Source organism: Mauremys reevesii, linkage group 2 (assembly GCF_016161935.1).
Source record: "Mauremys reevesii isolate NIE-2019 linkage group 2, ASM1616193v1, whole genome shotgun sequence".
Lineage (NCBI taxonomy): Eukaryota > Metazoa > Chordata > Testudines > Geoemydidae > Mauremys > Mauremys reevesii.
In genome coordinates, this window is record NC_052624.1 from 192,386,063 (window position 1) to 192,400,250 (window position 14,188).

At 39.2% G+C, this 14,188-nt stretch overlaps 1 protein-coding gene across 9 annotated transcripts in view; it reads left to right on the forward strand.

Moving 5' to 3' along the window:
• The window catches only part of RTTN (rotatin), a 163,620-nt gene that overhangs the window by 137,588 nt on the left and 11,844 nt on the right, over positions 1 to 14,188 (forward strand). For all 9 annotated transcript variants that reach the window (XR_005594099.1, XM_039524718.1, XM_039524716.1 and 6 more), the window contains 3 exons: positions 1,033 to 1,110; positions 3,092 to 3,218; positions 8,123 to 8,325. Coding sequence is in view for 8 of the 9 variants with exons in the window: in XM_039524718.1 (XP_039380652.1) it covers positions 1,033 to 1,110; positions 3,092 to 3,218; positions 8,123 to 8,325 (408 nt within the window). In the remaining variant the exon portion in view is untranslated. The remainder of the gene's footprint in view (positions 1 to 1,032; positions 1,111 to 3,091; positions 3,219 to 8,122; positions 8,326 to 14,188) is intronic.

A 14,188-nucleotide genomic window follows, 5' to 3' on the forward strand; every position in this document is an offset into this window, starting at 1 on the left:
AGTAGAATTTTTTTTTCCAGATATTTGATATTCTTTCTTGGAAGTGAGAGTGCATTTGGTTAGATTATTGCCCAATTATTGTGTTTTGATTGAATAATTAAATCTTTCTGTAGAGAGAAACAATTCAGACAGGGTCTTTGTTCCACTAATCATCAGTCCAGCTAATTTTATCTGCTTGGACTCTTCACTCTTTTGGAAGGGAATTATGAAGAGGAGGGTTGAACATGATTCTAGAAATATATGGAGCCACAATATTGTAAATCCTATGGATGAGTATCCTATTTGTATGTTTGCAACTTTCTAACATCCCAATGATTTCCATACTGTTAATGTTTAATTATAGGGTATTGGTTTTTTGGAAAGAGGATTGCAGTTAAGGTTTATTATTTAAATACAAAGATAGCTAATAGTGTATATAGAAGCGCCTACAGCAATTTTTGATGGCATGTTATCTGTATTTTGTTAAAATGGGAAGAAACGTGTTACAAATGTCACTTGTAAAAATGACTTGTATATTTCCTTCTATTTCATCTTCCCCTTCTCTCGCTGTCTCACATTGCCTCTTTGAGAGGCCTTTTACTTCATCACTCAGAGTCCCAGCCAGCATACATAAAGGGATTTAAAACCAAGTGTTACATGTATCACCTTACAGAGATGAAGCATGGACCCTATTTTATATCCCTGTTCCTTTATGCTTGATAGAACAGAAATAGATTTCTGTGGTGGATGAGCTTACTGAAATATCACTTTTCAGAGATGGTTAGCATTCTACAAGTAAAGGTTCTGTGTAGGGTGACCAGATAGGAAGTGTAAAAAATCAGGGCGGAGATGGGGGGTAATAGGTGCCTATATAAGAAAAAGCCCCCAAAATCAGGACTGTCCCTATAAAATTGGGATATCTGGTCACCCTACTTCTCTGGCATAAGTGGAGAGCTTGGGTGTTACAATATAGCCATTAAGACAAACATGCTGCCTATATAAAATGGATTCTGTTTTCAAATTGACACTCTTGAAACATTTTTGTCCAAACAGGAGGATAATCTTATAAGGGAACTAAGGGTTGTTCTGCAGCTCCTAAGAAACTGCCTCTTTCGAAATGAAGAGTGCAAAGTAAGTAGTCATACTATTTGTATTATAATATTACTGCATATGGCTAGTTTGAGGTCTAAGAATAAAGATTACAGATATGTTCAATTTTAAATATTGTTCAGGTTGATTGGCCCTCATCTTAATACTAATGGCTAGAATACCTCATTGTTTCCTGCAGCAGAGAACATTACATGCAAACATCAGACCTTTTAACTGACACTGAAACTTTAGCTCCAAGCAACTGAATACAAACTTTTGCCAACAGAGGTGGAATAGGATGCTATGCTAAAAATCTGTAGCTGGTGACCAAAATATTTGGTAGGGGACAATGGATGCCAGAGACCTGCTCCAATAAACCTTCTTTTCTGTTTCCTACCCATTTCTTACCTCCCCCTGCTAGAAGACAAAATTTCCAAAGTGAAAAATGGAACACTTACTGGTAGGATGGGGGTGAGGAAAAACATAGGAAAGAGTTCTAGGAGATGTCCCCCTATTGGTGCTCCATTACCCACCTGCCTTCCTCCCCTCTGCTTTGGAGAGAAGGAACTGGGGAGCAGTTGGATTGTACAGTGCTATATATAGCTGCCACTCACAGCACAAGACAGGGAGGTGTGCATGATCCAATGGGCACTGCTACCAAAGATCTCCAATCCCAGGGATGGGGATGCTGCTGCACCTACAGTGGAGCATCCATAGGGACACACATCTCGAGGAACCTCCGTTATTGCACAGATGACTTTTTTTTACTGCTTATGACTGAAGTTCTCTGAATGTATTCTCTGCAGAACTACACTGATCCTCCCTCCTTTGCTGCTTTTTCCAGAGTTTTAGTAACTAATTTAGTTGAGGTAGAGGGAAACAGTATGTGTAGGAGGGTGAGGCCTTGTAAAATCACAGTTGGAATGTTAGAACATTTTCAGTTTCATGTGCATGCTCCCCAGTAATTAAAAGTTCTGTTATCCAGCTCTGTACCACCTGGAAAGCTCTATAAACAGCATTTCTAATCTTCATAGAAAGTCCGGTTGGCACAGAGCCAGCAGGCTCCCTACCTGGCTCCACGCAGCTCCCCGCAAGCAGCGATCTGTCCCTTCTGTTCCGAGGCGGAGGCGCAGTTAGGCGGCTTTGAACACAGCCTCCACCCACAGGCGCCGCCTCTGCAGCTCTCATTCGCTGCAGTCCGCGTCCAATGGGAACTGCAAAGCAAGCGCTTGGAGGAGGGCGGCAGCACAGAGCTGCCTAGCCGCGCATCTGCCTTGGAACAGCAGGGACAGGTCTCCACTTGCGGCCAGCCGCCCAAGGTGAGTGTCTCCCTGATCTGGCATCCGGAGCCCCCTCCTGTGCACCAAGCCCCATCCCACACCCAAACTCCCTTCCAGAGCCTGCGCTCCACACCCCCTCCCGCGACCCAGCCCCACATCTCCCGCACCCAAACTCCCTCCCTCTTAGTTAACTGGAAATTTTCACTTACTGGCACAACCCATTTCCCCAACATGCCGGATAAACAAGCTTTTACTGTATTTAGTTGCTGGTAAATAACCTTCAGTTTATACAGTATGAGGATGAAACAAAAAAAAATCAGTGCACATCTATGAGAATTTACTAACGAGTCACTGGAGGCTATTCCAGTATCAAGAAAATAGCAAAAAGTATCAGTGCATGTAAATAAAGACAATCTTCTGGAGTCCAGATGGAAACAGCTCAATCAAGTCTCAGTGTTGACTTGAATTTAAATGTGCTTGAGGCAGCTTGTGGAGACAACATTCCAGTATTGAAACAAGACTGTCTTCTGCCTCTATTACCATTTAAAGCAACCAAGTAAATTTTAACTAAAGTAATCTAAAGTACATTAAAGGGGCCCTTCAAGGTAAAAAGAGTTTTTAAAAGAACTCCATAGGATGTTAAAATTCTTTAATTTCCTTTGTTTGCTTTCAATATTGCACAAAATACTTCAAAACAATATTCATTATTGTACTGTACATTCCTCCTCATTCCTTGCTGTTAGGTGGCAGCACTTGAGGCTCATCTTGTCCCTGTCCTCCACTCTCTGTGGCCATGGTTTATAATGGATGACTCCTTAATGCAAATCGCTCTTCATTTGCTTTGTGTCTACACTGCAAATTATCCCACAGGTAAGAGACTCAAGTTTTGATATATGATGTCAAAACATTTTATCCAGAGTAATTTCTATGTAAAGAGGAAAAAAAGAGGCAAAAGAATGACTACTACTGGTGCTCTTCACAAACAAGTATAAAGAAAAAGGATGAAACCTGGCCTCATCAAAGCGGATGGGAATTTTGTCATTGCCTCAATAAGAGTCAAGGGTGTGCCTCAGGTCCCTGTTCTGAGGAGCATATTCCTTAAATCTGAAAGTCTCCATGTCTTTGGGGGTGGGGGAAAGGTTGGGTTTTAAAAGATCCTATATTAAATAGGTATTAAATTCCAGGCGAGCCTCAATGCTACTAAAATCCCCATAGACCCACACATTGTAATATATTCTGTGGAAATACCACCTTCAGGAATTACGTGGCAGAGAAAAGTAAAACAATACTTCCTTTATTAAGAACACTTGTGGATGAGCCATTATTAAAAAAGCTGCATTCCTGCAAGAAAGTGGTAATGTGGCATTATAAATTCATAGAATTTAAGGCCACAAGGGAGTATTAGATCATCTAGTCTGACTTGTATATTGCAGGCTATTAAATTTCACCCATTTATCCCTGTATTGAGCCCACTAACTTGTGTTTGACTAAAGCATAACTTGTTTTCCAAAAAGGCATCCGGTATTGATCTGAAGGCATCAAGAAATGGAGAATCCATCACTTCCCTTGGTAGTGTGTTTCAGTGGCTAATCACTCCAACTATTAAATTCAAATTAGAAATAAGTCTTATCTAGCTTCCAGCTATTGGTTCTTGTTATGCCTTTCTCTGCTAGATTAAAGATCCCTTCAGTACCCGGTATTTTCTCCCTATGAAGGTACTTATTCATTGTGATCAAGTCACCTCTCAATCTTGTGATATGTTATGATAGCAATAGCAAATACCTTTCTAAACACTTGATAAACACTGTTTTAGAGGCATCTGTGTTTTTATTGTGCTTCCAACAACCTCTGTCATTATTCTTTCCATAATAAGTGTACCTCAGCATTCAGAACATCAAGGGTAAATACAATAAAACAAACTTATGACTATCTGTTAATTGTGATCTGCTATCAGCCAATCAAATTTCTGTTCCAGTAAGATTTCCTGTCTTCTCCATATTAACTCACTGTGTAGTGCTGTTACCAAGTTCCCAAGTAAATAGAGAGGAATAAAGCCCTCTCAAGGTGAGTCAGCTTCAAGTCAGCTCTTCTTTCAGGGAGGAGTCATTCGGCAAAGGTCATCCAAGGAGCTTCTGCATTCCGTCGGCCCTTTCTCAGTAGCTAAGAAGTGAAAGTCTGCTGTCCTCTTTTCACTGCCCTCAGCTGAGCTTGGTTTCTCCCTTTTAAGCTCTTCCATCCATTTTTGACCTCTCTCACAAGTTTGATGGGGTGGGGCAACCTGAGTCCACATTAGCTCATTAACCCTGTGTTGCCCAATGTGTGATTTGAATACCCCATCACAAATTCTCTGAAATTTCCCTTGGGGATGTCTACACAAAGGAGTTGCACCTGTGTAATTTAAATTGGTTTAAGCCAGTGCAAATACCCATGTGGACATTCTTATATCAGTTTAAAGTTGGTTATATCAGATTAGCTTGTGCCTAATATATCAATGCAGTCTGAATCAAAGTAAGCCAGGTTTAGAGTGTCAACACACACAAACTAAATACACCTTAGTTGAATGGTGAAAATTAACGTGTGGACCATGCTTTAATGTATTTCCAGTAATAGACCTGTTCAACTGAATTATCTGTTGTATTCAGCCTACTGAGGAGGAGACTGGTCAGAAACAAAAGACATATCAAGTTTAGGAACTTCCAATTATGAAAAACATTTGTTAAAATGAACGTTTATATAGTAAAAAAATTATGGATTACTTGCTTATTTTTATTTTAGAATTTAACTTAGCATATACATGCAAAAGCTATCTGAAAGGTGGGATTTTTTTAATAGTAGGGAAGGACTTAATATATTAATTTATATTGGAACAGCTTCATGATGTGGCCTTGATCCTGTACCATGTGGACAGACTGCTGTATTTGCATGGAGTTCCATTGATTTCAGTAGGGATCTGCCCATACATTATAACTTGCAGCATAAGACCTACATCAGCCAAAAACACAGACAGTTGTTAACAAACTTCAGTGAACTTTCAAAAGTTACCTACCTTGGTGAAAAAACTGGAATACTGTGTGTGTTTTGTCCACATTTAAAGAGGATGTTGAAAAACTTGAGGCTGAAAAAGAGCCACAACAATTATTTGAGGGCTGGAGAAAATGTCTTATAGTAAGAGACTTAAAGAGCTCAATCTGTTTAATTTATCAAAAAGAAGACAAAGGTGACTTGATCATAGTGTAGAATCTAGCAGAGAAGGTCATAACAAGAACCATGCTGGAAACTGAAGCTGGACAAATTCCTAGAATTCTTAAAAATAGGGCATACATTTTTAACAGTAACAGTGACTAACTAATAGAACAAACTATCAAAAGAAGTGGTTAATCCTCCTGACCCCTGACAACCGGGTGAACTTTACTGGTCTGTGATATGTAGGAGGCGAGACTAGATGATTTAATGGTCCCTTCTGGCCGTAAACTGTTTGAATCTAGGTTAGAAGGAAGTTTCCATTTTTTTATTTTGTTGTACTTTGCCTATAAGGGGATGTGGTTTCAGTTTATTCATGTTCTTTCTTACTATTCAGGCTAGCTGCAAGCTGAGCCAGCCCACTCACCTTATCAGTTCATTAAACCACTTCCGTTAGCGTCCTTGGAGTAAAGCAATGTTTGGTGATGCTCATCTATAAGCAACAGCTAGAGATGAACTACTTTTTTTTTTTGTATTGTGGGGGTCCAACTTGCTTGTGTGTGTGTGTGCTGGCTGCTACTGCAATATAAAAGTTAAATACATGTGAGGTAGGGGTATTTGTAATGTAAAAAATATTTTGGAGGAGGGGTGGATGGAGGAAAATTGAATCTGACCTTGCTGGTAGCTGCATAGAGTAATGTTGGCTCACACAGTCCAGCTTGCATGAAATGAAGGCTTTCAGAGCATTAGGTTTCTATTTTTAAAGAATAGTATTTCAGGAATGACTTTAAACATTCAAGCAGTTCTGCTAATTTTTCCTGTGAGCAGTAACTGTGCACATTACCTTAGATGTAGAAACTGGGGGGGAAAAAGGCCCTGATTTTTGTGGTGATCCTCTCAACTATAGCATGAGATTAGTTTAACAGGTGCACCACGAAGGCCTTGTTTCTGCAAATTGTTCCATGCAGGTGGGTCTGTGGACTTTTTTGGAACTCCACACAGAATAGCTTTCAGGATTGGGGTCCATCTTTGTATTCCAGAAAAATAAAATGGTTACTTATACGGCAGACAGAGGCCAGTTTATTACCACAAAGATACCTTGTATTTCACATATTGCATTTATATTATATTTTATAATCCAGAAATAGCTAACTTTGAGGTTAATTTTATACCTTGCTTTTCTTTTTTGAGGTTATAAGAGTTTTCCTCACACCATTGTGGGAAGTGTAATAATGACATTGAGTTCATACTGAGTATATGATGATAATTATTTAATAACAGCCGTTCTATTAAGGTTTGAATATAAATAACTGGAAATAAAAAATAAATTCACTGAATAGCATAAATACTGCTATTTGTCATTGAATAAACATAAATGTAATTATTGACTTGATTGTTGGAGAATTACTTTTCCACCAAATTCAACCAAAGGTAACCATATATTTAAAAACATTTTTTCTCAAATGTTGAGTAATTTTTTTTAGATGAGACTTCCTGTTGCTATTATATTGTTTTATAAAACTTGGTAAATGTTTTTGGAAGATAACATGTCTTCCAATAATTTGCAATTGAACTACTAAATGCAGCTCACCAGAATATCAGAATATTCTTTAATTAAAATATTTTTTTCCAACAGAATTAGCAACAATTGTACCAGTGGTCGACTGGTAAATTACAATCGGTGTAATATATTTAATTTGTTCACACAGTTGTTTCCAATTATTTTTTAGGGTAATACCTCCAAATTGTACATGAAATTCCTTTGTATCACACAGTCATCTTTTCTCTTATCCTTCCTATTTTAGCTTTACTGATGTAAAGTAGTGCTGATAAGTAACATGTAGTAATTTTCTTTTGTACCACAAAATGCTGATCATTTTTTCCCTGTGACACTTTTTCATTTCTTCAGTAAAGGCAGAAGTTCTTCTCTCTAAAACTTGGGATAGTTGTCATTCACCTATAATAAACAGTGTTCCTGTTACGTATTCTTCGATTTTGTGAATATAGCAAATTTTAGGAATTGTATTTTCCTTTATCTGTTAATAATGTCAGTGACAGATGAACCCCTGCTTTCCCCCAATATTTGATAAATTCCACCTTTGCTAAACTAGGATTCAAATCCTTATATTCATATATTGGCTGAAGAGACGATTGAGGCAGATTTAATTTCTTTGACATGGAATCTCATACTTTAGGTGTATAATATAAAGTGGAAAAAAGACTCTTTTCCCATTACAGTAGCATCTAGAAGTCCCAAGTAATATCAGGTTTCTTTTGTGCTGGGAGCTTTATAAACACATAGTGAAAGACAAGGCTTTGCGTGGAAAAACTTACTATCTAAATAGATCAGACAGACAGAGGGGCAGAGGTGAAATGTCTTGCCCAAAGTCACATAGCAGGTTAGCACCAGATCTGAGATTAAAACCCAAGTCTCCTGACTCCCAGCCACTTGCTCTGTAGTCTAGCTGATGCTGTCTTTCTATAGATATAGTATATGCTGATTTCCCCCATCCAGCCTGGTCACTTTTTTTAATTTTGTAATAGTGAGGCAGTCTCATGTAAATGTTAATGATAACAATGTTTCATTCTTTAAGGCTGTGGTTCTCTTTGCTGGGCAAGCAGTGGACTGTCTCCATTTCAGACTGCACAGAGAAGCGCAACCAGCAACTCACTAATACACAGCATTATCAAGTTAGCTTCCCAAACACTAACTGAGAACAGCTCAATTCAGCGTATGGTCTTTACTCTTCTTTCCAACCTTGCTATTTCTCATGACTGCAAGGGTGTTATTCAAAAGGTAAGGTGGCAACACTATTTATTTCTATATTTTTTGAGCACCTAGAGAGCTGCAAGGTGCATCACTAAACTAAGACAAGACACGTTCTTGGCTCTTGAAGGCAAAAAATCTAAAGCCCAATCCAGCAAACACTTGCAGATATGACTTACTTTGTGTATGTGCGGAGTCCCAAACATGTGAATGGGACATGTTTAAATATTTGCAGAATCAGGTTTCTACATTCAACATGATCTAATTAAGAGGGTGGGGGAGGGAAATGATGATAAAAGATGTCTATCTTATGATCATGACATGCTATACACTTGGTTATTCTCATAAGCAGTGTAATTCAGCAATTCTCAAACTTTTCCAAAATAGGGATACATCTTACTACGTGTCATGGACTACTTCTTATGCCTTTCACCAGACCATATTCCCATCATTTACAGTTGCATAATATCCCAGAGGCAACTATAGGAAGAGTTATAATAGAAACGCATTTGAAAACTGTTAATTGCACAATATACTTTTTTTTCTTTCTCTCCTGTCTATTCGTTTTTTCTTTTCCCCCCTCCCCTCCCTTGCACATTCATCTCTGCTTAGTCCCCTTCTCTTCCTATGCATGTGTCCCTCTCATCTGTACTCTGTTCTCTCCTGCTTGTGGCTGGTAGCACCTGTCTCCTTTCTCCCTCTTTTATGTAGCAGTAGCCTCTAAGTAGAAACAGCTACTTCTTCCCTGTTTACAGCTTGCTTTGCTTTGCTTTTCAGTGAAGAGTCTGGGAGGTTGTAAAAGCAGCTGGAAACAAGGAAGACCACCAAATGACCATCTAATGCTCAGTCCATGGAGCTTAGTTTAGGATCTGCTTTCTATCTGATGGGAATCTTACTATAAATAGAGTAATAGATATGAGTGACATACTACTAGTCCATACAGTTGGACAGGCTCTTTCCAAAGAGCATCAGGGCTACTCTTTGCACTGAGCAAAGTTCCATTAAGGATTATTGTGGAGATGGGGGAACCTCAGAGTTTAACTATCAAATCCCAACAGGGAGTTGCCTTCTATTGCTGGAAATGGGAAAGGCTGGAAGTTCAGCTGCTGTTCCTCTACAATTGCATTATTCTAGACAAATCATGTTACGAATCATACAATATTATCATATGCATTAATCATAATAGTAGTAATTTGGCACATTTATTTTAACACACTTACTAGAAAAGTTTTAAGACTATTTTAAAAAGTTTTCAATCCACTACAATTTAAATTAATTTTTGAAAAGGAAAAGAGACTTGTAAAAGTCTCTTATGAGAGAGACAAAGTGGGTGAGGTAATATATTTAATTGGATCAACTTCTATTGGTGAAGGGGACAAGCTTTGTAGCATCACAGAGGTCTTCCTCAGGTCTGAAGATGGTAACCAGAGTGTCACAGCTAAATACAAGGTGGAACAGATTGTTAAACATAAAGGGTTCACACATGTTGTAGGATACCACTTAAAAATGAAGTGGGCACTTAACACCTAGGACACAAAGGAGGGTTTATAGGCAGTAGTGTGTTCCAAATTGTAGTTGGTGAGCCATAAAACCAGCTTCTATTAAGTTCCTGATTTTTAGTGACCAGCAGAGTTATGATGAGGGATGTTGCTGTATAGGAAGGTGGCATCCATGATGGCAAGGATGGTGTTCTGAGGAAGGTTGTTGATGATACAGAGTTTCTGGAGGAAGTCAGATGTATCCTGGAGGAAACTGTCCCTTTCTGTTGTTGAGTGATTTGAGGGTGGTTTCTAGGAGTCTTGATATTCATTCAGTAAGAGTGCTGCTGATATTCATTCAGTAAGAAGGGTCTGCCTTGGTTATCTTGTTTGTGTGTCTTGAGAAGCATGTGGAAGATCCCTGGGGTGATTTTTGTAGGGGAGGAGGCTACAGAGTTTATCTTTGAGTTGTTTAGGGAAGGATTTCATGATATCCTTAAATTACTGTGGTGTGGGATCTTCTTTGAGTTCTTTATCGTAGGTGAGGTCCAAGAGTTGTCAGCTGGCCTTTTTAATGTAGTTGTCATGACTGCATACCCTTTGTCTGGTGGTTTGATCACTATCTGGTGTTTGGATTTCAGGGACTGTACAGCTGTCCTCTTGGTGGTAGAGAGATTATGGTGGATGTCATTTTTGTTAAAGATTTCAGAGTTGATTATTTTTCCTGAAGCAATCAATATAATGATGATCAATTGTGTGCTTTTGTCCACTGAGGGGGGGTGTCCAGTCATGATATTTTTTTCTTGTAGCTGAGAGAGGGGACATGGTTGTTGTGAGTGAATTATTTGAGGCAGAGTTGGTGAAAGAAATCTTCTAGTTCCACATGTTAGTATGGTATCAGGTTCTGTGGTGGGGCAGAAGTTCAAGCCCTTACAGAGTAAAGATAATTCATTTCATGTTAGGGGGAGTTCTGATCGATTGATGTTGTCAAGGTGTCATTTGGTGTCAGTGTTATGGGTCCTGGTGTTGTGGTTTCTTCCAGAAGGGTCAATCTGTTGGTTGTGGAGTTGCTGAAATTGGTGTGTGTGGGTGTGTGTTTTTTGAATGGCTGTCATCAGGGGGTTTTTTTGAGGGGGAGGTTATAGTTGTTTTAGGTTTCCTACGGTGCCTCCATGATATATATTTTTAGGAATATAAGAATGACCATACTGGATCACACCAAGTCCATCTAGCCCAGTATCCTGTCTTCCAATAGCAGTTGGTGCAATATGCTTCAGACTGAGTGAACAGAATAGGTCAATTTATCTAGTCATCCATCCCCTGTCATCCAGTCCCAGCTTCTTGCAGTCAAAGGTTTAGTGCAGAGATCCCCAAACTTTTTACTTTGTCCCTCTGCAACTCCTGGTGCCGGGAGTGGGGCCGCAGCTCCATGAGGTGGGGACGCAGACAAGGGTAAGGGGGTCAAGGCTGGGGCCACAGCTGGAGGTGGGTACGGAGCCTGGACGCAGAGCCGGGAGCCCAGGCAGGGGCCAGCAGCAGCGGAGCTCCAGCTGTGCCCCCACCAGCATTCCTTGGTGCCCCCTAGAGGGGTGCGCCCCATGGATTGGGGACCTTGTTTAGGTCAGTCAGTGGCTCTGGGTGTCCCTATCTTCCATTAACTTATCTAATTCTTTTTTAAATCCAGTTATACTTGTGGCCTTCACTACATCCCCTGACAATGAGTTCCACAGGTTGACTGCATTATGTGGAGAAGTATTTCCTTATCTTTGTTTTAAACCAGCTGCTTACTAATTTCATTGAGTGTCAGACCCCTGGTTCTCGTGTGATGTGAAGGGGTAAATAACACTTCCTTATTAACCTTCTCTACACCATTCATGATTTTATAGACCTTATAATATCCTTCCTCAGCAGTCTCTTTTTCTATCTGAGAAGTCCCTGTCTTTTTAATCTCTCATATGGAATCTGTTCCATACCCTTAATCATTTTTGTTGCCCCTTCTCTGTACTTTTTGCAATTCTAATTTTTTTTTTTTTGAGATGGGGTGACCAGAAATGCGTACAGAATTCAGGGTGCTGGTGTGCCCTGGATTTATATAGTAGCATTATGATTTTTTTTCTTCTTATTTATCCCTTTCCTACTGGTTTTTAGCATTCTGTTAACTTTTTTTGACTGCTGTTACACATTGAGACGATGTTTTCACAATGACTCCAAGATTTCTTTTTTGAATGGTAACAGCTAATTTTGTATTTAGAACTGGAATTTTTTTCTGGTGTGCATTACATTGCATTTGTTGACATTAAATTTCATCTACCATTTTATTACCCAGGCACCCAGTTTTGTGAGATCCCTTTATAACTTTTTGCAGTCAAGTTTGGGCTTAATATATTGAGTAATTTTGTATCATCTGCAAACTTTGCCACTTAGGAAAAACTATTTCACTAGTAGGGTGCTGAAGCACTGGAATCGGTTACCTAGGGAGGTGTTGGAATCTCCATCCTTAGTGGTTTTTAAGGCTCGGTTTGACAAAGTCCGATCTGGGATGATTTAGTTGGGATTGGACTAGATGACTTCCTGAGGTCTCTTCCAACCCTAATCTTCCATGATTCTATGAGTTCACTATTCATTTCTTTTTTCCAGATCATTTATGTACGTTTTGAACAGCACTGGTCCCAGCTGGGAGACACCATTGTTTACCTCTGTCCATTCTGAAAACTGATAATTTATTCCTATCCTTTGTTTCCTGTCTTTTAACCAGTTACTTGTCCATGGGAGGACCTTCTCTCTTATCCCATAACTCCTTACTTTGTTAAGAGCTTTTGGTGAGGGACCTTGTCCGAGGCTTTCTTAAAGTCCAAATACATTGGATCACCCTTGTCCTCATGTTTGTTGACACCTTCAAAGAATTCTAATAAACTGGTGAGGAATGATTTCTCTTTACCAAAGCCATGTTGACTCTTCACCAACATATGTTGATCGGTCTGATAATTCTGTTCTTTACTATAGTTTCAGCCAATTTGCCTGATACTGCGATTAAGCTTGCCAGCCTGTAATTTCCAGGATCACCTCTGGAGCCCATTTTATAAATTGACATCACATTGGCTATCTGCCAGTCATGTGATACAGAGGCTAAATACCATAGTTGTTAGTTCTGCAATTTCATATCTGAGTTCTGTTAGAACTCTTGAGTGAATGCTATCTGTTAGTCTATACGGTGCCACAAAACTCTTTGCCTCTTTTACAGATCCAGACTAGCACGGCTACCCCTCTGATACTTGTCAGTCTGGAACAATTTCTCAGATTGGTCACCTAAAAAGAATGGCCCTGGTGTGGGAATCTCCCTCACATCCTCTGCAGTGAAGACTGATGCAAAAAATTCATTTTGCTTCTCCACAAAGGCCTTGTCTTCCTTGAGTGCTCAGTTAGCACCTCAGTGGGCCAGTAGCCCCTTTGATTGTTGGGCAGGATTCCTGCTTCTGATGTACTTCATTTCGCTGTTAGTGTTTGTCTTTTGCTAGTTGCTCTTCAAATTCTTTTTTGGCCTACCTAATTATATTTGACTTGCCAGAGTTTATGCTCCTTTCTGCTTTCTAGGATTTGGCTTCCAGTTTTTAAAGGAAATCTTTGTGTCTCTAACCACCTGTTTTGCTCTGTTGTTTAGCCACAGTGACATTTTTATGGTTCTTTTACTGTATTTTTTATTATTTATGTTATTTGGGGTATACATGTAGTTCGAGCCTCTTATGGTGGTTTTAAAAAGTTTCCATGCTGCTTGCAGGGATTTCACTCTTGTTACTGTTCCTTTTAATTTCAGTTTAGCTAGCTTCCTCCTTTTTTATGTAGTTCCCCTTTTTGAAGTTAAATGTTGCTGTGTTGGGTTTCTTTGGTATTTTCCCCTCTACAAGAATGGTACATTTAATTACATCATAATCGCTATTACTGAGAGGTTCACTTATATTCACCTGTTCAACCAGACTAAATCAAAAATTCCCTTGATTCTTGTGGGTTCCAGGCATTAATGGTGTCTAGAAATCTTATCTCTGCATCCCATTCTGAGGAAGCATATTCCCAGTCAATATAGGGATAGATGAAATCCCCTGTTATTGGATTTTTTATTTTTGTAGGCTCTCTAATCTCCCTGAGCATTTCACAAATCACCATCATCATGCTAGTCAGGTGGTCGGTGTTGTACTCCTACTCTTATTTTTCAACCATGAAATTTCTATCCATAAAGATTCTATGGTACAATTCGATTAATTTAAGATTTTTACTATATTTAACTCTGTGCTTTCTTTCATATATAGTGCCACTCCTCCACAAGTGTGACCTGCTCTGTTAGTCCTATATATTTTCTTCCATTTTGTTGGATCATATGGTAATTTCTTGTTTGAGGTACTACCTTCTGGAATGTGAGAGAT